We start from the raw sequence: 24,292 nt of genomic DNA, 5'->3' as shown, positions 1-24,292 counted from the left end.
TCTCTGGTTCTGCTTGCAGCACCCTGACAGGCCTTTGACCAGCTAATAGGTTTATGTTGTAGGTTTTGGAATGATTCATTCATGTGGATTGGCAGCCTTTCTGCTCTCTAGGAATAGTGTAAGTTCATTGAAGGATATGATTTCATGAGTACCTTAGGTTGGAGTCTGTACAGACAATTGGAGCTGAGATCTTATTCTTAAATCATGTATATTCAGGCTTTGAATTCAGTTTCAGACTTTGAGAACAATACCCTACATGTTCCCTCCTGCAGTAGTTCTCCCTGAAGCTTTTTAGATTGTAAGATTGAAGATCTTTTTCTCTTGTGAGGGCTTTTCACTTGGGTGCAGTAAACAGGGATAAAGCAAATTTTTTGTGGCCACCTTTTCTTAAAGGGAACTGACTTTTAAATGGTGTGTTTGAAAATTAATTGTTTTGGTACATTATCCTAGATGGAAATAGTCAAATGACTGAAGTAAAAGGTAGTTGATAGTAAGAAAGGAAAAAAACCCCAATAACAACAACAAAAAAACCCCAAACGAACAAAAAAAATCCCTAAAACCCAAACCTACAACCAAAAACTCTCACTAATATTTTTCACTTGTAAAAATACAAGCAATTATAGAACTTGTTTTAAATGCTTTTTCCCTGTTTTTCTCAGCTTGCATAACATTCCCAGGAGGTTTGAGTTCTAGTAATCACTCTTCTAGCCAACATGCTACCTGCCTTTAGACTAACCTCGTCCTCCATTTAAGTCTGGGATTTATTGGTTCTTTTTTTTTTTTTTCTTGCAATTTGGAGAAAGTATACAAATTAAGTCATTTCAGCCATCATTTCTTAAGAGTTGTACAGTACCCAGCAGAGGGGTGACTACATCTTTTAATGGAATGGAGACAATTAGATAATGCAAGTTAGCAGTCAGAATGCAAGAGCTTTTTTGTTTGATTTTCACTTCTGTGCATCTGCTGTACAATACAACCACATGGAAACTGTAATATTTGAGTAGAGCCTGAATATGAAGTGCATAGTCTTTCCAGTGAAACAAGGATATGCGCTGTTAGGGTGGATTTCAGTTCAGGTTCATTGTTCCGTGTGCATGACTGCTTTCTAAAAATTATCTACGATGAGATAAAAATGGCTAGCTTTTTTTTTTCTAATCATAAATAAACTGCGTATTGCTACTGTTTACAGACAAATAAATGTTGGTTATCTGCATTGAGGAGCAGGAATGATTCATTTTGCTTCTGTGTGAAATGATGTTTTGAACTTTTAGCTATAATTCAAAAATAAACACCATCACTACTAGCAAAAAATTGATAGTGAAATGACTAGCCGTCCCCATTAGCGAAACTCAAATGCACAACAATTTGAATTCAATTAAAAACAAGAAATAAGCCTGTGGCATGATGCTCTCCATGTTTATTTACAAATCATTAAAAGATGATCAGCTTATCTTTTCAACTTCTTTGTACGCAAGACTCCTGGTTTAAGGAGGACTGGGTTTCCTGTATTGGTTACTCCAGCTACAGTTGGATGTATTAGTTCTTGAACTTGACTGCCTTTAATCAGGTACTTAAAGTCCATTTAAGAGTTTATTGTTAAGTCTGCACTTAAAACTTACGCTTCTAGTACATCCTTAGCAGAAGTTGGTAAGAATCTGATTTGATTTTAACTCTGGCTACAAATGCTTTAAGTATAAATAAATGTTGCAGTCTCCTTACTGTTTTTCTCTATAAATTGGAATAGATAGATGCAGGATAAACTTGCATGTAGGTTAGGCAGGTAGTCTTACGTAATCAGGATTGATTCTTAGTGGAACAACCAGGTGAGCAGTTTCTTCCACTTCATCTGTTTCTAGGGAGACTTTGCTCTGGCAGGAGGTGGGTGGCCATGGGAAGGGTGGTTTGTTTTGCTACTGATACCAAGCATTGGAACAAGCTGCCTAAGGAAGTGTTTGAGTCGCCATCCCTGGAGGTATTTAGAGGGTGTGTAGAAGTGGCAGTTACAGACATGGTTTAGTGGTGGACTCAGCAGTGCGAGGTTAACAGTTGGACTCTAATCTTAGAAGTGTTTTCCAACCTAAATGACTCTATGATTCTGTTCTTTGTCCTTTATGCGTTTTGTTCATTGTGAAGTTCTCTGCCTTTGTAAGGATTGAAGTGGCACCTTCTTGTACCTAGTATGCTTCAAGTAAATGAGCTCAGGAAGGGACAGGTGAGCAGTGTTGCTTGGAGAGCTCAGAAAACCTGACCCTGGTCCAAACTGTTTAATTTCAGACAGAAAAGTGTATCAGGCAGTCAGGGGTAAAGAGAGCTTGCAAAGGGTCAGCCAGGTGTCGTACCTCTCCATCCACTATCCAGCTTCTCCTGCTACTGATGTGCCTGTGCACGTGTGTACATATGCACGTGAGTTTCAAGTAGCAATGTGATTTTGCCTCACTTCTCTGTACTCTGCATTCTTGACTTCTGAACAAAACATTTTGCAGCCTACGCATCAAAACTCATAGTACGTAGCCATAGTTTGGTTATTTGATGTAGTGATGAGCACAGTCAGTGTACTCAGTGCTCACTGTGTTTGGAGTCTTCATAAGGGGTATTACTAATTATTGAATATGAACAGACCAATGACTGCATATGAACCGTCATTTCAGGTATAAAAAAAAACCAAAATCACTGTGTCCCTGTTTTTAGATTAACCATACTAGTGTCATGTCTGAAACCATGTCTTTTATTTCCTTTAAATTTAGCATGATTTTGTTCGCCGAGACCGACCACCAAGGGTACTAATAGACCTCATACAAAGGACAAAAGATGCAGTACGCGAATTGGATAACCTTCAGTACCGGAAAATGAAGAAAATCCTTTTCCAAGAGACCAGGAATGGTCCACTGACTGAGTCTCAGGAAGAGGAGGAGGTACTTATATTTTCTTACAGCATTTGCATTGTTATAAATGATTTTAGGGCAAGTGAGATGTTCCTGTCCTTAAAAGGGAGCAGAGCAACCACAGCCTAGGTGAGGATGCAATCCATGTTCTTGGAATGTGGTCTGGACTAGCAGAGAGACAGGATAATGAGTAATAGTAGCCCTTACTCAGTGTTAAATGTGCACTTATTGACAGCTTTAAAACTTCAGCTTTTTTTAAAATGTCCTTCCTTCTGAAAGCTTTAGGGAAGAAACTCATTTGCAGGAAGGTTCTTTGAGAAGTGAGTGGCTCACAGCCTGTGTGAAGGAGCGTCTGTTGACAGTCCAGGCTTTTCTTTTTCATAAGCATAGTCTCAAGACCACTTGATTAATGTTAGTATTTTTTCATTTACCATAACTCTAATGTAATTTGCTTATCATGAGCTGAAAAGCAAATCACCAAATTAGTAAGACTTACTTTTTAAAAATTTTTAAAGACCTAAAACTCATCTTCAGTTTAAATCTGGTAATAAACAATCCACTTAATCAGTGTATGATAACGGTGACTAACTGTGGCTTAGAAAAGGAAACCAGTCATTTTTCAGTTGATGAGCTTAGATGGAAATTCAGGTCACTTGGTGCAGGCATGTTGAATAAATAAATCTGTGCCTGGTTCTCAATGAAAAAATTGACAGGCAAATTGACGTTTGTATTCTTTTTTGCTGCAGTATAGCCAGATAATACGCAGTGAGACACCCAAGCTCAGCCTATATTCAGGGACTTGGTTTTAAGGCTTGTCTATGTCATGTGTTCATTTAAAGCCAAACTAGAGCTCTGGTTTAAGAAATGAGCGAGTTTGGGTGTCGGGTAGGAGAGCATAAAGCAGGAGGGGACTGGCACTTAGCATTATCCTTTGCTTTCAAGGAGACGCACAAAAGGAGCGAGAACATCAACCACTGTGATTAAAGCTATGAGGTGCTTCTGTTCTAAGCCCTCCAGCTAGCCAACTTCTAAACCTAGAGCTTAGCTGGGGGGATTGTCAGACTTCTGCACTGAAACCTTCAAGTTTGCTCTACCTGTGCGTGAAAAGCTGTTAGGAGAGTGACGAGGTAGGAAAGTGCAAGGGAATGGGTTTCCTACTTGGCCATTCAGTAGATCCAAGCTCAACAGCTAAGTGGGATACGTGTGGTAGTAGTTGACTGCAAGACGTATCTTCTGTTCTTCCTGTCCCTGCTCCTCAAAAGGGGGGTGGGGAGATATTGTATCTTCAGGAATTAACACTTTAATGAAGCACACACTCTGCATGTGCACAGCATGCTCTGCACTGCGTTTTACCGCTGAGCTTGTGTACCACGAAAGGAGGTTGTATTGCTCATGTATATCACTAACTTGGCCGTGAAAGAAAAACTTGGCACGTACTTCAGTTACAACTTAACTGGTTAACAGAAGCTGCTCAACTGTAAATGCCACAAGACCATTCCTTTTTCTACCTGAGTTTTCAAAGGTGTAAAAGGAGCATTACAAATCTTTAACACTTAAGATACTACTAATGCTTTCCTCAAAGCTCTTGCAAGAAAGTTGAGGTCGTTTGGAAAGTATTCAAGTCAGGAAGTTAATGTTAGGGTCGCATATACAATCTCATCTCTGTCCTTTGTGCATATACATTCATTAATTACATAGCTATATCTTAATCTCAGATGCTTCATTATTTTATTTCTTCACCAACTTTATATAAGCATCCTGGAAATATTTTCATTCTTATGTGCATATGTTCTCTGTAGATTAGTATTATTTTGCATTTTGGATTTTAAGTGCTCTCACACAGGTTCTGAATGATCTACTGTTTGCTTAAAAAATAATCACACAATCAAATACAAATCTGTTAAGCCTGTCAATTTTATCTTTCTGATGGTCTCCAACAAAATGAGTACCCTGTCAATTGATTTGTAATGTAATTCTCCCCAAGCTCACTTTGGAGGCTGGGACAAACTGGGTGCAGCAGCAAGCCGTTCATTTTGGTGAATCAAGGCTATTTTGGACCAGGAGCTGAAGGATGTTTGGAGTTCTCCACCCTCACTGTGAATACCTTGCAAGCCTCTTCAGTGCCACTAGTTAATTACAAAAGATTCCATAAATTCTCTAAGTCAGTCCAGATTAAGCGCATACTCTGGAATTACTGTGCTCCTATGAGTCTGCAACGAGAAAAAAGGCTGCTAAATCCTGATATTTGTCTGTAGAATTCAAAATATGTCCTATATGAAGAATATTTATTTATGTAAGTCTAAGTAGTCTACAACAGTTTTAATCACTGTAATAATGCAGGCTCTTCTGAGCCAGCTGCTTAAAGGTAAATGAAGAATTTATCTTGGCTGAAAACACAAGGTTAAAGGGGTTTTTAGCTTGACAAAATGTAATTACTGACTGCTTGGGACATGGATGCTAAAACCTCTACACCTGTTAAGCTCCACGTGATATTTATCAAATAATAAACGAATGGGTTCATTATCTTACATCTTTTCTGGTTCACAAAATGTGTTGTAGCATATCCTGACTTGGAACATTGTTTTAATAAAACTTAGATTGTTCCTTCTAATTAAGAGACTCCTTCCACCAGCTATCTAGTATTCTTGGATGGCTCCTGTGCAAGCCAAGAGTCATGCCCAGACTTACTGATATGTGGAAAAAACTGGCTTGAAGCCTGATACAGTAAGATTGCAAAAAACGCAAAACCTAGCTGCCCCATATGGAGTATTTCATAACCCAGGCAGCCTTGAGAAATGTAGTTGCCAAAATTATGAGCAAATAACCTTTAACTCTGCAGAGTCACCTTTAAAACCAACTTGGGCATTGCAGGCACATGCTAGGCAGGTAATCTCCTGCGGTATTTGTAACGGATGCCCCTTGTTTTATAGGACAGTGAGCATGGATCAAACCTGAGTAGGAAGATGGACAGTCTGGGCAGCAACCATTCCATCCCAAGTATGTCTGTGAGCACAGGCAGTCAGAGCAGCAGTGTGAGCAGCATGCAGGAGGTCCTGGATGAGAGCAGCCCTGAACTGGTCATGATGCATAGTGATGAGAGCACAATTAATTCCACTTCCTCCGTTGTCCATAAGAAGGTATGTTCTCTGGTGCTCTCCATAGCTTCCTGCAGTCCCTGCTATTGCTCACGTTGGCTCACTCGCGTAGGGCCCGACGATCAGTGTGCTGTGGTCTTGTGCTGAGCCATGTGCTGAGAGCAGGAGCTGGTGCTGGGCTTGCCAGAATCAAGTTCTGTGTTTTTTTCTTTAAAAGCTAAATTGCATTTAAATAAACTCTGAAAATAAAAAGAGAGGCCACTAATGAAAGGTAGTGCTGTCAGTGTCTAGGCAGGGTTCACACGGACTTACTGCATGCCTCCCTACGCAGCCCCGCATGTGCACTTCTTCATCTCTGCTTGTAACATCAGTCCTTGTTTCCTTGTGAATGATTGTACTGTATTATGTGGTATGGTGACAAGTGGTCACAGCAGCTAAGCTAACCATTTACCAGTCACAGTGTGTGATTAAAATCTGCTTGCACTTGGATTTTCCTCATGAGAAGTGGAAGTGTGCAGAACTTGGGACCCTTCCCAGGAGGTATGTTTTGAGCCAAATTCCACTCAGTGCTTTTCTGCTCTTTTGCTGCATGTTGTGATTTGTTGCCTTTCATTTTCTTAGTGGCAGATATCAAGCTAAAGTTATTTAGCTGTAAGTCAGCATCTAAGCATCTTTAAATGTAAGCATCTAAGATTGTTTGACTAAAATAGTTTTGGCTTGGCCTTAGCAGTCTTGTTTGCTAGTGGGCAGTAAAATGTAGGTTGGTTGTGCGATTGCATTTGCAAAGAGCTTCAAAGTGTACATATGCTTTTTGCCAGAGGAGCTAAAACATTCCAGCGGCATGAAAAGTATGAATTTATCATTTGTAAGGTTACAGTAAAGCCTGGTTTTAACGAACTAAATATTTGTAAGCAGTTTTTCCTCCTGAAATACAGTCTGTAATTGAATATTGAAGCACTTATAAAAGGGAGCTCTCAAACTTTGTCTTCAACAAAAGATTGCCTTACATATTTAAAGATACTGGCAGATAAGTTGCATAGATTTCCAGGGAGTTACGTCTTTCTGAAATACATTTGCATAGCACCTTTAAAAAAGGGGGTTTTTTCACCTTTCTGAAAAATCAGTGTTGGGTACAAAATGCCAGCCTCAGGAACCAGCCTGAATGAAGAGCGGTGCAATTGATTTTATGTTCTGGGTGATTGTAGTTAGAGTAGGCTTCAGAAATGTGTATTGACTTTAATTTTGTGTTGTTAAGTAGTCATATTTATGTATGCATTAAAATAGAAGTTTGAGGGACTGATTTACACAGTAGTCACACATTATATTATTACTGACTGATCAGTGTCATTAGAATTGGTGAAAACAGGTGAGCCTCTCCCATCAAACATAAATTGCATTTGTGAAAGAAGTAGAATTCTTGCTTGTTTTAAGAATAATATTTCCGTTTATAGTGAATACAGGAACATTTTTGATCTACGAATTCAGTCCTCTCAGACTTTTATGTAGCTGTTATTTTCTCGAGATCAAGACATTCAATTGAGTAGAATGCATAAACATGACACCACATGGGATTTTTTTTCTTGTCTGGTTTTGAAAAAACAGGGTCTTTTGCACACTTGTAACTGAAGTATTGTAAAAGAAATCTGTAGATCACTTAACACAGGTGTGTTAAGGTAGTTTTGGAAGCACAAAAACCAGGTCTGTGTTGATGGTCTTTACAAAATAGTTAACAGTTGGCTGTGATTACTGATTCTTGCAGTAGAGTAGATACCTTCTCAATTGGCAAGTGTTACCTTCTGCTGTATGTACACATAAGGCAAATGTAGACTATGTGTAGCAGAATGTACTCCAGTCTGCGAGTCTATTTTAATTTATTATGTGATTATTTTTTTTTATTCTCTGTTACTTTGGGGAATACAGTTTTAAATGGAAAACTGCTTCGTGTTTGTATTATGTATATATATTAATACATGTGAAAAGACTAAAATTGGAACAGGACACTTCAGGGGGTTTATATACACATACATCCCACTATATTGTTAAGGTAAAATTTCTTATTCTGAAGAGACTTCAGTTTTTCTTTGTGCTGGTTTTAACTATTTCTGTGAACTGTGATGAAGCTGATCCACACAACTCGGTTTTGTTCTAGTGGGTGAGAAGTAGGCAGTGCTGAGTTTGGTAGCACTCTGGAGCCTAATCACAAACAAAATCGAAAGAACCTGGGGCTCCAGTTTAAATTAAAGCTTTTGTTTTGCATTTAATCAGCCTTAAAAGGCTAAAAGAAAATACTGATTAACATAATTAGCCAGCTGTCTTCATTATGTAGGCATAGGATCACATATGAGATTGGGTATGGGTCAAATCAAAGTGTATGTAAAATTATGGTATTCCACAAATGTGTTAATTTACAGAGTCTGATACTTACAACTTTGAGCCTTAGAAAATACCAACAGTCTTGGAAACTTTGCCATCTTGGTCACTTAACAACCTTTGGATGTATCAGAGGCCTTTTGATTTCTTTGGACCACAGGCCCAGCATGTCATGTGCAGTTGTAAAAAGTAGGATGAAAGAGCCTGTGGTCATGTGTGAAATATAATTCCAGCCTTCAGTGCTTCAGACTGCTGCTTGGTGTGAAGAGCCAGTCTGGAGTGGCATTTATTTGGTGTAAATCAGGAGTGCAGACCTCAGGCTCTCGCTGCATCACCTGTGTAGCACTAGGCTGGGAGCAGCTTCAAGCATCCCCATCAAGGACTCCTAGCATCTGTACTGTGACCAACTACTCTGAGACAGAGGCAAAGCAAAAGAAGCATGCTGATGTAGTAAAAGCATTTGTAAACAGTTTTTTAGATTATTTTTATTTTTTTAAAACAGCTGGTAGTTGTCTGTAACTTCCAAAAATGCTTTGTGGTCACAGGATAAGTGAAATGATCTGCTTCTGACCTGGTCAGTTTTCACTGGCTGTACTGCTTCATGATAGCTGAGGTGCTTGGGTTTTGCCTGACAGAGAACAGTGTTTGTGATAAACCCTTCATGAAGAGCTGGCATAGCCTCACCCCTTCCATAATACAAAAGCTTTGGGGCAGCAGTAGTGCTCCATGTTTGTACACTTGTGCTTAGAACAAAGGTGAACTCCCACCCATCAGCAGAGTAGAACTTGTAGATTGAAAGAAAAATCTCTGGACAGGAAAAAAATAGCAATAACAAAAAACCCATAATTTGTAGCTTTTTCTATAACTTAGTTTATAGCTGTATCCTAAACTCCTGGGAGGAATAAAATTGCAATGATGTCTGCTTCTCAGGCAGGAAGTCTGCATCCTCCATTGCTGGGATCTCAGTCCATCCTTAGGATCAAAACTGGTTGCTGAGGAGGATGCTTTAATCACCAGCAAATTCTTTACAGGAAATTCAGATGTCCAGCTTGGATGAGCTGTCCTGCTAGGAACTTTTCTTTGCCTTTTTGCAGGTTTCAGATTGGTGACCACCTCCAAGTAAGTCACAATATGATCGGTGTAAGAGTTCTGGTTTTCTAGCATCTCTGTTTTGAAGACAGTTAACATAACTGTGCTTCTCCGTCCAACGATCTTCTTACCTATGCATACACATTCTCACATCCATCTCCTTGTTGGGAGCCAATTCAGTTATACAGCTGCACAGGCTGAGAACTGAAGAGTAAATGACAGCTCTAATGCAAACCTGTTTGTGCCCAGTGACAGGACAAGGGGCAGTGGGCACAAACGGCAACACAACAAGTTCCATCTGAGTATGAGGAAAAAATTCTTTACTTTGTTCCAGTGCTGAATCACACTCGGGCTACCCAGAGAGGCTGTGAAGTCTCCTCTGGAGACATTCAATACTCCACCTGGACTTGACTCTGTGCAGCCTGCTCTAGGAGAACCTGCTTTAGCAGGGGGCTGGACTAGAAGACCTCCACAGGTCCGTTCCAACCCCAACCATTCTGTAAGTCTGTATCTGGGAGCGCAAAAATAAGACAGACAAAATAAAGCAGGGAGTTAAATTCCAAATACCCTGTGCTTCAAAGACATGTAACCCAGATTTTAAAAGTAGATAGGTGTTAGTTAAACTTAAAATGAGGATGAAGATTTTTTGGCTCCCTAAGAATATAGCCATCAGTTGATGCATCATAGATAGTCATCTGCTTTGTTCAACTGCTGGTATATGTCAGTGTGTGTACAGGTGGCTTCCCAGAAATAATACTTTGTTGTCCTAAATGAATATGCCAAGTGGCAGGATTCAGAATGCTCCCACATGGTATTTTATTCCATAAAACTTTATAGTAGTAAAAAAGGCTGTTCTCTTTTAATCTAAACAAAAATTGTTCGGGTTTTTTTTTTGTTCCGCCGCAATACAGAGTTGTTGCTGTTACTTATTTCAGCCTTAAAATCATCAGTATGTACGAAGATGAAACTTGGGCAATAAAAATGTTAGGGAAATTTTCTGATTAAAATCTAGTTTATAACAAAAGGATGAAAAGAAGATGTTCATAGTCAATCATCACAAATTCTTGCCCAGTGTCTTTAATAAAAACATATTTCTGTAATAACTGTTGCAGCTTGAGTGACTTTCCAAATCCATTAAATTAACCTGTACATGGTGCCTATCACTGCCATAATTAGTATGCAGCATTCATGCTGAATTCTGTGGATGGAGAGTGCTCTGGTATGGCGGCTCTATGAGTTACAGCAGAGGCAAAGCTGAGGGTGTTTTCCTCCATATCAAGATTTATGATTCATACTTGGAAAAGATGTTGTTTTTATGAGATGTAAGGGATATTTAGGTAATGACTTACTGAGTTTTGGCTTGCATGTGCTGGCAGCGATGACCCTTCACATACCTTCTGGAATCATGTCAAGCAGGTTGGTAACGTGAAGCCTTTTTTCTTGAAAGATTCTTGGTACTTAAACCTCTCTGCAGATTATTGAGGCATTTTGAGCAATGTATTAAAATTAAGTGGCACACTGTTGTTTTCCTTGCTCTTTAAATTCTTAGAAGGAAGAGATTTGCTGCAATTCCATTAAAGTCCTTACTATGGCTTAGAAATTGCCTTTGCTATTTGTCTGGGAGACTGGCAGTCCTTTTCAGTTAGTGCATCCTCTTGTGTAAACAGTGCTTGTGGAGGCTTTTAGTTGGTGTGCCTAACTAAAAATGCAGTGTGCAAGTGAATGTTCCTTTTGAGGCAAAAGCTTAGATGTTTCAGCTTTAGGCTAGTTCCAATGTGGTCTGTTTGCTGTGGGGCTGATGTTAGTTTCTAAATCAGCTGCTGAAGATAATGGGACTTCTTTATCTGTGCTTTGTTAATTCTTGTGTTTGATATGCTTTGTCAGTGCAAGAGTTGCTTCAGCCATATGACACGTTATATACCGAAAAAATGTAAATATCAAATGCAGTTTATAGATCTGTCTGCCCAGTTTTTTGTGATTTCTGTAGGAAAAAAAAAAATCAACTCCTATCTACCTACTGAGTTATTTTCTGTTTGCTTAGATAGCTTGCTTGTTCCAGTTGTCTTCTGAGCAGGTATTTCATTCATTGAGGAAGTTTTGTTGCAGCAATGTGTTAGTGGGTGTTTTTTTTTCCCCTAGCATTTCTTAGAGCAAGCTACATAATTTTCTGTTTTGTTTTTAGAATAATATCTGATCCATTTAATTATTAAGTGTTAGGAAGGAGTCTAGTCAGAATATCTTGAACATAAAAGGAAAGTACTGTTAGCAACATGCTGGTAGTGTTGCTCTTAAAAATGCATGGCAGTGGGTGTTAAGCAAATATTCCTGAAATACTGTACTGGTGTTGAGGCAGGGGATGGTAAAGCCCTTTTTTCAGTGAGGAGAGTGAAAAGTGTATGTGGTAGAGCTGGTATGGGACTCTAGAAAGAAGAATTCAGGTTCTTACTCTGTAGGGTGACCTTGAGCATCAGTTTGAGCAGAAACCCATGCACATTGTAAGATGCTCAGACAATACGCCAGTGCTAGCCATTTAGATATCCAGCTGGAAGCCAACTGCATCAGTTTGTCTGAACACGTGTTCGACTGCTTCTCTGTATTTCTGTTTATCCAGAGGTTAACTTACACAAAAACAATTTATATATTTTTTTAGGTTACCTATTAATCCATAATATATGTAGGAGTCCTGCCTTTTCAGTTATTTCATTGTTTTTGAGAGACTTGCTCTTTAGCATCAGTTAAGTAGCTGGGAGCTCTACCAGCTCTCTGATCAGATAATGCTGTAGAAATGTTTCAGAGTTTTTGTCCTGGCTAATATCAGCAATGTCAAACCCAACACCCAGCCACATCCCCATTTGTTGTCATCAACCTGAAAACTGTTTGTGTAGCAGATAATACAGTCAGAAGAACAATTAATTTCTTTAGTAGGAAGTTCAAGATTCCAGATTGTTGACCCTAAATACAAGGATTTTAATGGTTTAATGAGAGTTGTGATCTAAGCATGCATGAAGTAATATTCATAAGGCAAATATTGCAATAAACACAGAAAACAGATGGAAAGTGAAATACACACAGAAGATACATTACTTTAAAAATAAACCAATGTTTGAATTGCAGATTTAGGGCTGAGAGATACCCTGACCCAAACTTGATGAGTTTCTGGGGTGCTTTCAAGCAGAACTGAGGTGCCAGTTTTGGATCTTTGTTTCCTACAAATCTTGAGCTAAAAGTTTGAAACAAAATTTCCTGATTTGTGCCAACATCTGCAAGGAGGTATGATCACAGTGTCTCTCAGCAAGCTTTTGGAGAAGAAAATAAAATTAAAAAAGAGCAGAAATCTATTTTCTGGGTTTGTAGGTAGGTGTTTGTCATAGTAGCCATCAGTCACTTTGTCTGAGGAAGGTTGGTGGAGATGTGGCTACTCTTAGGTTTATTTCTCTTACAGGTCTCTTTACTAGCAGTCTCTGTGGTAGTGTGACTTGCTAGTTTGGTAACTTCATGTCAAGTGTTTTTTATCTCTGATAGCTTAACAGGTTTTTTCAGAAAAATGTTTTGCCTAGTAAGTTTCTGTGGGCTTAGCTGAGAGTCATTAGTGGTTGCCTGCCTGATGCAGAAGGCTTAGATCCCAGATTAAGGAGCTGTCCACTTGAAATTGGTTCTTTGGCTTGCTCAGTTGCAAAGGAATTTTCTCATTCCTTGCCCAGCTCAATTTGAAATGGAGAATGCAGTTAACTCACATGCCTGAAAGGCAATTAGATTCTGCTGTGAGCTTCTTATGTGCCCTGAAGTAACCATAAGTCCCGTAAAACAAGACCAGGATGACATTCTGCCCTCTAAGAATGCACCTCTTAGATAACACAAAGTAATTTTGTTACCGATTAATTTTTCTTATATAAGAAGTAATTACAGTTTCAACTTGTCATTTTAGGTGGTGTTTTGGAGTATTCTGAAGAACCTGAATGCCCATTTTGAGAGTTGGGGTTTTTTAGTGGTTTACGGCTGCTCTGGTTTTAATATTGCATGTTCACCCTGGTACATTAATGTAATGGAGAGGGAAGATGGGCCAGGGATTTGGGGTGTTGCTGGCAGACCTTAGGAACCTTGTACATTTACATGTTCTGCTGCAGGCTTTGTGTGTGACCGTGGGTAATATTTTTCCTGCCTCCACTTTAGTTTCGTAGCTACAGTAGAGGAACAGCAGCTCCTCCATGGTTCAGATGGCTAAGTCTTGTATAGATCTTTACCACAGGACCTTTTTTTTTTTTTTATTATTCAGTTTTATTTTGTATGTGAGGTGCTCCAGTTTCAGCCGGTAACAAAGGAGTTCCCTTTTGCAGTTGCTGACTCCCTTCCCCTTGCTCCAGTTTGCTTCATAACAGTGCATTCACATGAGGCTGTGTTTGCACAAGCCCCAGAAATACAGATCTACCTCTGCAGAGCCGCTTGATGGAGAGCGAGAGGCCAAGTTCAGCGCTGTCTAGCACTGCCCCTTGCCTGCATAGGGGGCCGTTGTGCTGGAATGCTCCAAAACACACAGGTAGAAATAGCAAACTGAAAGGTGATGTTGGTAGCCAGCCTGTCTGCTTTGGGTTATCCCCAGTTGCATTTCACAGAATCCTCTTTACACCTACTTGATAGGCAAGAGTGCTGCAAATCTATAGAAACCTTGGGATTGATGTTCTTCTAGTGAAGCCACAAGTCCAATTAAATTGAGTGATACTGTTAAACTTTCAGTGTTTAAGCAAGGATTTTTATTGTTTTTTGGTATGACTGTTCTAAAGCCTAAGGTGTACCTCTCTCAGGAAAGCAAGCAAGTCTGAGAGCCCTGCCTGTCATACAAACAGGCACAAGTTGAAGATCTAAGATGAACCCAAATTACCAGTGATTGCCATTCTGTAGGACTGCCTTCCCCTGCTCCGACAGCGCAATGGAAAGTCCAGTGTAAGGATAACCAACGCAAAATGAAACTGCAACTTTTTATTACACTCTGTAATCCTACTACTTCTACGGAGGACTGTCCTTTTTTAACTGTTGTTCTGCCTCCCTTGAGGGGATATGGAGGAGCTGGTGCAGGCTTGGCTGTGTGATGGCCTTGGCTGTTGTGCTCTCTCTGTGCAAAGGTGAGTGAGAGGTGAGCATGGAGCAGAAACGCTCAGAAGGGAAGGATATGAGAAGAGGGTACTGGGTTTCGAGCACTTTAAATCAGTGTGTCATTCAGCTCTTTTACGTCAGCATTTTTGTACCTGTTTGGCTTTTGCTTGAAATAATTTACAGAATCGTATTGAAAGCGGCTGAACGTGTGTGCGTCTAGACTAGAAGCACCTAGAAACTGAGGACAGCAGAGAGGGGAGCAAGTGTCTGCAGAATGGGAAAGGATCTCAGTATGACAGCAGTGTCATGGTGGAGATGCTACTCCATATTGGCTGGTTTCTCACCATAGGATTTTCTGGCCATACTGGTGTCTGCTCTGGCACAGCAGGGTGGCAAAGCTGCTTCTGCTCACCTGCAAACACCTAGTGCATGGAGGCAGCTGCTCTCTGCAAGTGTTGGCATCTTTTATTTGCCATTTGGCATAGGCACTTTCAGCCTTTATTTTACACGCCTGACAGCTGGAAACTTGGTTTCATTCAAGAAGAATCTCAGTTTTCCTTTGAGATTTTTAGGAGCTGGAGCTTGAGGATGTGAGTCACAAAAGTGCGATGGACAGCAGTGTGGCAGATGTGCCAACGCTGGCTACCATCACTGCTGCCCTGTGGAGCTCGCCTCGCTGGGCAGGCTGAGGGGGAGGCAGCGGGATGTGCCTGGTGTCCCAAGGCTGCTCCATCCTGAAGGCACAGCCTGTGGGTGTGCTGACTTTTGGCAGTCACCATTTCAATTGGCAAGACTGCGGTGGTGTTTTTCACCGGCCTTTCTGATTTAGGGTCCCTCCTCTATACACTCGATGAGAGCTTTGTTCCATTGCAAAATTTGCACGCACCGTTTCGCAGATGCACGGAGCCGCTCCTCGCGAAGCCTTGCCAGTGAGCAAGGGGGAGATTGCACTGGGAACGGTTCATGCTAAAACCTGTGAGCTGTTGCTTTAAAAGGGGGAAAAAATAATTAAAAAAAAAAATATCCTTTGTGGGCTGTGGAGAGAAAGTGCTAGAACTGTGCAGGATCATGACTGGAAAGCAGGATCCCTGAGTGGTCACAGAGGCTTTCCTGGTCCTCTCCAGCCTGCCATGGTTTTAGCCAGGATGCTTGTCCTTCACAGCAGATAGCAAACAAGAGACAAAGAAACCCTATTGAGGACCAACCACTCGGCAAAGGGAATGAGGCAAAATGTTGCTCTTGTGTTAAAAGGGAACAGCATCTTCTTTGTTAGACATGGAAATCACGTTTTTAACGGGATTGCTCTGTTGCAGTGCTTGAACCCGACCTTTCTGAGGAGTCCGATCGCTCTGCATCGCTTTATGCTTTTGAGTCTGTCTTCTTTTTGCACATATGTAATACTGGAGGTTTAAAAAAAAACAAACAAAAAAAAAAAAAAAAACCACCAGCCAGGGATTCAGAAGGCATCCCGCTAGCGATCAGCTGACACACCGAACCCAAGCCTGCAATGTGTTGCTTATTCATTTTGTACCGTGGGAGCTGCCGGGGCTAGCAGAGAGCTGAACTATGCCTCTCAAACAGCGGCGCTTGTGCAGACAGAGGGGTGAGAGAGAGGCAGCCGCCGCGGGAAGAGCACAGCCGGACTTTCTCCTTGTTTTTATCCATTTCTGCAGGATCATGTATTTATAAGGGATGAGGTGGGCCACAGGGATCGCAGGCCTGAGGTGCGGCCTACCCAGTCAGTGCAGAATCAGGCCCTCCACTACCGGAACCGAGAGCGCTTTGCCACAATCAAATCAGCATCTTTGGTAAGCAGCCACCCCACCCCACCCCACCTCCTCTCATCCCCTCTCCCTCTGCAAAGGGGTCAGGATTTATTTTTTTCCTTTCCTAATTATTTTTTGCTGTTGTTGTTGGCATAGCAACTAGATATTGCACTGAAAGATATTTTAGCTCTGTGTGTGTGAGATGTAAAATGTAGAATATATTTAATTTCTCTGTGTATTTCCAGTGTATGGGAGATAAGCCACCTTCCTGGGTGAAGTTAATATCATCTCAGATTCCTTTCTCCCCCCCCCCCCCCCCTCCTTTTTCTACCTTTCTCTTTTGTTGATATGTTTATTTGCATGTGCATAAAGTGGGTATATGTCCTCGTGTGAAATATGCTTAAATGCTATGGAGATGCAGATGGGTTTTGAAACAATAAGATTGCTGCTTCCTGGCTGAGCTGCTGGCTGTTTTTTCATTCATTCATTTATTTCAAGCAACTGTACCGTGACTGCATTTTTCAGCTTGATCCCTAGGAAGGATTGCTGGGTTGCGATAACGGAGAGGGCTTACAGCGGGCTGTGGGCTTACAAAGAGGAGGGGGATGGGATGAATCCATCAAGATTTGTACTATTGCAAATGTGATTGCTGTGGATGCCTTTGTAGTAGGGAAAGGGGTGTGTGCCGGAAGAGTTAGTTGTCGTGCCACCTCCCCCACCTCGCATCCGCACGGGCTGCAGTCAGTAGCAACATTTTTGACAGAAAGGAGTGAAAATGGCCTTTTAAAGCTAAAAGAAATGTAATCTTAAGTATTTCAGCCCAATGGTATTAGAGGTCAGATGGACAGGGAGCGTTAGAAAGTACCCACTGTTTGGCCATGGCACTTGCTCAGTGCTATGACATCATCCTAGACCAACCCCGAAATTACACCAGCAAGCCCTCCCCTTCTTGTTTTACCTTGCTTGAATGGTGGGGTTTTTCCTTCTATACCACCATTTCTTGATTCCCCCAAATTGCTTCCCATTTCTACATGCACAAGACGGGGGGTGGGGGGTGGGGGGGGATGTGTGACCACAGCTAAAGGTTGTGAGTGGAGGGAAAAGCAGCAGTGCTAGTAACCAGAAATTTTCTGTGGTGGCTGCTGCTAAAATCTAAAATGATACTGTGGCATCCAGAATCCTAGCTGGATGCTTCGTGGGCTGGCATTTAAGGGGAGCATCTGAGTTCCATCTTTTGCAGGTATACTTCTGGGGAGTCATGCATGCCCTGAGCATTCCTCAGGCCAGTGTCCCCTGCTCCCCCTTCCCTCCCTCCTCTGCCCCAATCTAAGTGACCTAGAAATATGTGCATTAGAGGACTTCACGCAGCACACCTGACACAGGCAGGATCTGTGGTCTCCTGGAGACCCTCTGCCTTCTGTATTTTTCTCTTTTGTGTGCATGTGTGTGTGCGCATGCACCCAGTACAGTGCCAGCACTATTGCCTGCACTGAGCAGATAAAAGTAGGATCCAGTTAGGCTGGCTGGAAGGAAGAAATGGTGAATGACTCAAGTACCATACTTGAAACGTATATACACTTTGATTGATAAATAGATATGTGTGTTGAATATATTCATATTCTTTTACTCCTTGTGGAAAGCTGATGCACTTTCTGTCCTGCCTTCAGTACCAGAGTCAGTAACTCCGATCTGCCTTGAATATGTCATCCCTGGGCTGCTTGGGTGGTTTGAAGGTATTGCATAGCAAGGCCCCCTTGGGAGCTTATGGAAGATGTTGGTTTGAAGGTATGAACCATGAGGCCTTCCCAGACCTCTGAGCTCTGGGGAAGACAGCTAATTTCCCAAGGTCACTCCTAAATCCCACAGCAGCCTCCTGTGGGGCTGGGACTGTGTCTGTCTTAATCCTTTAGTCACTTGGATTTGCTAAATCTCTCTGCTTCTGTGACCAAATGATGATAAAGATAGAATTAATACTGGGTGGGGAAGATGATTGCCTTTTTAAAGAATTTTTTTCTTTTTTTTTGTTTTCTGTGGAACATACTCTGATACGGAGCATGTCTGGGCTCATGCTGGGAGGGTTTAGGGTGCACACCTAAGGTGAGCCATACATGCACAGCACAGTATCTTTTAGGGGAGAGGGAAGTCCCACCCATTAGCTCACAGTGTAAGCCAGCAGGTCTTTGGAAAAGCACATGGTAGTATGTGTCATGCAAAAGCTTTGTCATCCCCATCATAGGCACACATATCCCTTCCCAGTATAAAGGGAGGTTCCCAAAGCACCACCTTGGTACTACAGTGGATGGTACTGTGTCCTTAGGTTCTGAGGTTATGTGGTGGGGGAGAAGCTTCCCAGTGTTTACAACAGAAATATTTTCTTTCATTTCAGTTAACCTTGTGATGGACTTTTCCCTTTAATAATCTTTCATTCTCACCTCTTCATGTTCTGAAATGAAAATCTAGGAAAAAAACCCAAAAAACAAAACCCAAAAAACTAAGCTGAAACCTATTGCACAGAACATGAAGAATGCCAGTGTACGTGCTTGGGTTTGAAGTGCCGGCGTGGCTGTCAGCACACTTTTTTTTATCACTATGCATTCGATCACCGCTCGGTGGCTGGATGATGTCAGTGGGTAGTGGTGCTGAATGCTGCTGCTCTTCTGGCCAAGGGAAAACTTCTCTCATGCCTGCCTCCTTGTCTCCTGCTTAAATATCTGTGGGGAGAACAAGCCGTGCAGCTGATGTGGGGAGAATGACCTAAAAATGTCTGGAATTTATAGTGTGAAACCAGAAATTCAGACTTTATTCATCTGTCTGTGTTAATTTATGCTTTCAACAGCATCTTGAATAAAATGAATCCTGTGTGAATGGGTGCTTGAGACCCCACTGTTAAAAACTAAGCAAACCGGCATGCTTTGATGGTTCCCTACATCGTTGCTGCTGACCATCAGTTGGTTTCTCAGCAGCTGGGTACCGCTTCCTGGGCACGGAACGGTTATGGGGTTGAGAGCATCAGGTGGCCTGTATTGCAGAGAATCAGGCAATGGGAGTTCTGACCCCAAATTCAATAATAGGGGATGGTATTTGGGTGTAGAAACTTAGGCTTGTGGGATTTGTGAAACATTACCCCCCAACACAAGAGCAGGGCGGTCCTGTAGAGGAAAGCACAGAGTCTGGGTGCAGGGGGCTATGCATGTTGCTTCACAGCTGTTCTGCTGGTGGAGTCCAGCATCCTGGGCCCTCAAGTCCTTGTTATTCACCCTTAAATCGGGATATTGCAGATGCAAGAAAGATAGGCATTTCTAAAAGGATGCTCTTAACTTGGAAGTTGGATCTCTTTCCAAAAACAAGCTGAAGTAGTTTCAGTGAGTGCAGGGGTCACAGGAGAACTACATTAGACAGCTCTATACTCCAGATGTCTCAGTGGTTTTAAGTGTGATTCTCTGGCCCTCTTGCTCTCCAAAAGCATCATGTGAATAAGAAGGGAACTGGACAGACTTCCAAATAGTGAAATGAGCTATCCACAAGAAAGAAGCTGTCAATATAAGTTTCTAGTCTTTCAGTGATGCTTTGATACTGCTCAGGTTAAAAAAAAATATGAAAAAAAAATGAGCAAATGGAGTTAAGAGAGCTGAAGGAGCTTACCTTTGGTCATAATTCAAGCAACAATTTTAACAGTCACTCTTTCCTGGACCACCTTTCTCTTTGGTCATTGTGTAGATCACCACCACTGTCTGTTGGGTGGGTTTTTTTTTTCTTTTTTTTCTTGTTAATGACACTTGTGGCAACAGTAACCATCACTCAGTTGGAACAGTGGTGGGAAATATGCTGCACATTTCTGCTGTTGCAGTGAAAATTACTATCTGAAATGGAGATTGGGTACCTACTACATCTCCATGCTATTTTGCAGACTATCAGTGATGCATAAATTAAAAGTTACAACTAGAAATCTAAGCTTTCAGGCTCAGAAAGCTGTTATTTAAAAAGAAGGGCAGAGGATCTGCATGTTGCTAAGATTACAGCTATCAACATTTTCAAGTGAAAGGTGTTATTTAAATATGTGCAGAGATGTATTGATCTGCATTTCTGGTTGTCTTTCATGCTTGACTCCTTAACTCCCCACCACCTCATGCCTTTCCTCGATAGCTGCTGTTACAGTTTTCAAATTAAATGATCTAATAGTTAAAATTTCATAGAAAGATCAGACGGTGTGGACTCTATCGAAGGCCTTGGCATTCTCTTTGAAATCCAAATGCCAGCAAACAAATTATGTGATCTCATCCAGGGTCTGCAAAGCCAAATGTCTAGGTATGTGTGAGCAGGCTTCTTTGGCCATGAAAATGATACTGGGGCAGTCTGACTCCATACTAGGTATGTTTACATGATGGCTGTACCCTTGCACCCTGTTCTGCTGAAGCAATGACATTTTATTCCAGATGGTTGAGTTTCTCCTAGTGGACTCATCTGGCTGCTGCCTTTATAGGTCTTTGCTCTAAAAGTATTGACCTTGTTCTTTCTCATCTCGAAGTTCTTCTCTTGCTGTAAGGGGCTTCTGGCAGTGTCTTGCTTGGTCCTCTGCTTCATGCAGCAAAGACGAGCTCAGTATTTCATTTGGCTATCAAGAGGTTATCAAAACTGTCTTTTAGGAGAGTGTTCAGTATCTTGGTTAAACAGTGTAGAGAAAGCAACTTTAAAGAGTTGCTAGTTTGAAGGAGAAGTTGCGAGCCCAGCTTCCTTACATAAAGCAAAAATCTTGGAGGGCTGAAAGAAGAAAAGTTTTGATTTTATGGCAAGAAAACTGCTTGTGGGAGCAGGTTGGAAAAGACATCTCTCTTCTCAGTTCTGTGTGTGCCAAAGATACAGAGAAACTGACAAACTTCATACCTTAATAAAAGCTATTCTGGTTTATGCAGGGGTTTTGGTTCTGCTGATGACCTGATTGATTATTGCATGCTGCAGATAGAGCTTCAGGAAACTGCAGTTTTCTGCTTTAAAGGATCCTGATGTTGTCTGGTTATGTGGAGAACAAATTTTGCAATGACCAATTCAGTTGTCATCTTTCTTTCCTATCATAATCTATGGGGATTATGATTGTGAAATACTTTGTGAAGTTCCAAGTGCCTTTGTCTAAGAACACCAGAAAGGTGATTACTGGAACTTCTCCAGATTTTCTTTTTAAAATGATTGTTCAAGCTGTTCATTCATTAGGGGCTTAATCTTTAAAACCATAATCCTTTATTCATTCGTGTGTTGACATGCTTAATCTGAAGTACTTCTCTGGTACTGAATGGTCATATTCAGTGACTAACGTTAATTTCTTCCAATTTCATCCATGCCCTGAGGTCACCATTTGGACACCTTGTCTTCGAAGATGGAGTTCTGAAGAGTGTTCATCTTTATTAGACATTATGGTGACAAATTAGATCTTTAGCACGAGCATGCTGAATGCAGGCATTAAATCTATGAGATGTCCACCAAGTCTCCTGTTCTTTCTCTCTTATCTTAAGGAATGAAATGCTTCTTTTGCTTTCCTCTGACTTCTTAATGTCTTGTCTTCTGCTGTGACCGGAAGGCTTTATCAGCCAGTGTTACAATTAGTAATTGCATCCTGTTGTTGGAGATAAATATCTCAGACCTAATGTGAAATCTTTCAAAAATGAAATTCTTGTCATGATAGAGGCAAGCTGAGCAAAACTGGAAATGGAGTGCACAGGAGCAGCAAAAAAAAAAAAAGATTAAACTTTTATGTTTTTTGCTGTAAATAAGTACACATTCTAAATCTCATTAGAGATGAGACCAAAGGGGAGACTGGTCAAGTTGCTAGCAAATTCTTGGATCCATTTTTTCTTATGTTCTTGCTGTTTGCTTTGTTCTGCCACCTTCTTGGAGCAGCGGGTGCATAATGTCCTGCTGCTCACAAAAGGGCCAGGCCCCAAGAACAGCACATCCAGGAAGATCTTGTCCTGCTGCGTGGTAGTTAACGTATCTCCGTTTCTCCACAAGTCCCTGACCAAGCCTGTTTCTCCAAGTCGTATGTCATATAACATAGTAAATGGCATATGTGAAATGTTGGGGGTTTGCCTTGTCTTACCTGACATCTGTCTCTTAAAATTAACCTGGAAGACTTCTCAGAGGAGCTTTCGTTACCTGGAAGCTTCTGTCAGAGATCTTATTCTTGCTGAAATTGACTGAAATGTTCCCACAAATGCTTACCAACTTCTGCAAAGCATGGATGTCATTGTTACATTTGGGAAAAAAAAAAAAAAAAAGCTTTTGAACTATAGCGATATGCAGGGCTAATACTGTGTTCATGTTTCTGTAGTCATTTCTACAATCTCACATATTCCTGGTGTCTGGCTCAGATCTGTTCAGTTACCTAGTCTCGAGCATTTGAAGGCTGCTATGTTACACCCGTTGCTGAGGTGTAAGTATATATTTTATCCAGTCAACTTCAAAATAACATCCCAAAATTCCTTGTACAAGGAGGATGTGATTTATGTATCCATCCTCACTTACTTTGTAGCTGATGTTTGACTACACTAATGTGGTAACCCACCATCATCGCTTCCTGGTAATGGAGTCTGACAGTGCTGTAGTCAGGCTAGTTCTTTTTCTTTGTCATCTGGTTTCCTTTTCTCTCTGGGGTTGTCTTTGGAAGGGATGGGGGAAAGACAGAGGCAGTAGATTCATCCTTTCATGTTTTGTTTCTGTTCTGGGACTCTGGCTAGAATTTTCTTGGTTGATAACTATTTACTGTAAATTGTTGCTAATCTATTTCAAGGGGAAGGCTTTGGAAGGCTATTCCCAACCTCCTGTTCACACTCTTTCCAAGTGTTGGTAGTCATTTGAGCTGAGACAGGTGGCAGCATGCTGTCTGCCTTGGGTGACACATCAGTTTGGTATTAAACTTGCTTGTTGATTTGGGAGCTCTGACTTGATTGCTGCTTCCTATCGGCTACTAGTCCTGAAGCACAGGGCTGCCAGCAAGTGGGCTGGGTTTGCTGCTCGGTAAAGCAGCTGCTCTTCTTCTGTTGAACCTGAACCTTCTCAGGTCTAGGTGCATCCCATCCTACGTCTGAACTTACTTGGAAGATCTCTGAAAAACAGCCTTGAAATGACAGCAGTACTGTAGTAGGTGCCGGTTCTTTCTCTTGGCTGCTGCGGAGAAACTAATCAGGAAGACTGGGCTCTTGCATACTGCAGGAGGGACTGTTGGTTCGTAAAGCTTCAACAATCACCTTCAAAGGGCTGAGCTCTTTGCTTCCTACTTGTTAAGCGTGAAAGAAGAGGTCGCCTCATACAGAATCAGGGACTGCAGCTCTACACCTATACTCCAGTTCCAGCTTTTGGCTCCCAGGACTGGCATAATACAAAGATCTGCTGATCTTTTTATGTGAAGTTCCTGGGACTGTATTAAAAAAAAAATAAATAAAAAAATCAGTCTTGGACACTTTTCTTCTTTTGAAATGGAAGCATTACCATTCACATTTTCTTCTGAAATTTTTGGCACAACTTACTGGGGTTTTTTCTTCCTTTCACATAGATACTCTCGGGCATGGAAATGAATGTGGAACTTGTGAGTTTGTTTCAGCTGCGCAGGGTTTAAAATCTGCTTAGACCATCTGATCAATCTCGTTAAGAGCACACTGTTCCAGAACAGTGTTCCCTTGTTAGAAAACTTTCGGTGCTGTTAGGGAATGAGCTCAGTCTGCCATCCTCTTGAATGTTAAGAAGAAATGTTGAAGGAGGCTACTCGTTGCAGGAAATAGGTATTGAGGGACTGAACTGGAATCATGGTGACTTGAGGAGGAGGGGAAGAATGGGGTGGGTTGGGGGCTGTTCTCAAGATGGATGCCATCTTGTAAGTCCATGTCACCCTCAGCATTTGAATTCTGTGTCTGGAGAAGGTTGTCCAGCAGCCACCTTTGTTTCCAGACCTCCTCTAGTGTTTCCTGGAGTGATTAGTAACCTGCTGTTTCCTTTATTTGTAACATGGCATTTTCTG

General features: G+C 41.4%; 1 protein-coding gene across 5 annotated transcripts in view; it reads left to right on the top strand.

Moving 5' to 3' along the window:
• Positions 1-24,292, top strand: part of TAOK3 (TAO kinase 3) — a 93,918-nt gene that overhangs the window by 60,869 nt on the left and 8,757 nt on the right. For 3 of the 5 annotated variants that reach the window (XM_037392069.1, XM_037392158.1, XM_037391977.1), the window contains exons 12-14: positions 2,745-2,912; positions 5,813-6,019; positions 16,198-16,332. In XM_037392069.1, the coding sequence (XP_037247966.1) occupies positions 2,745-2,912; positions 5,813-6,019; positions 16,198-16,332 (510 nt within the window). Of the gene's footprint in view, positions 1-2,744; positions 2,913-5,812; positions 6,020-14,265; positions 14,554-16,197; positions 16,333-24,292 lie in introns of those variants that run through there. The other 2 variants (XM_037392251.1, XM_037392341.1) reach the window with 2 other exon arrangements.

Source organism: Falco rusticolus, chromosome 1 (genome assembly GCF_015220075.1).
Source record: "Falco rusticolus isolate bFalRus1 chromosome 1, bFalRus1.pri, whole genome shotgun sequence".
Classification (NCBI taxonomy): domain Eukaryota; kingdom Metazoa; phylum Chordata; class Aves; order Falconiformes; family Falconidae; genus Falco; species Falco rusticolus.
Note: the sequence above shows the minus strand (reverse complement) of the source record. Positions and strands in the feature narration are given on the sequence as shown.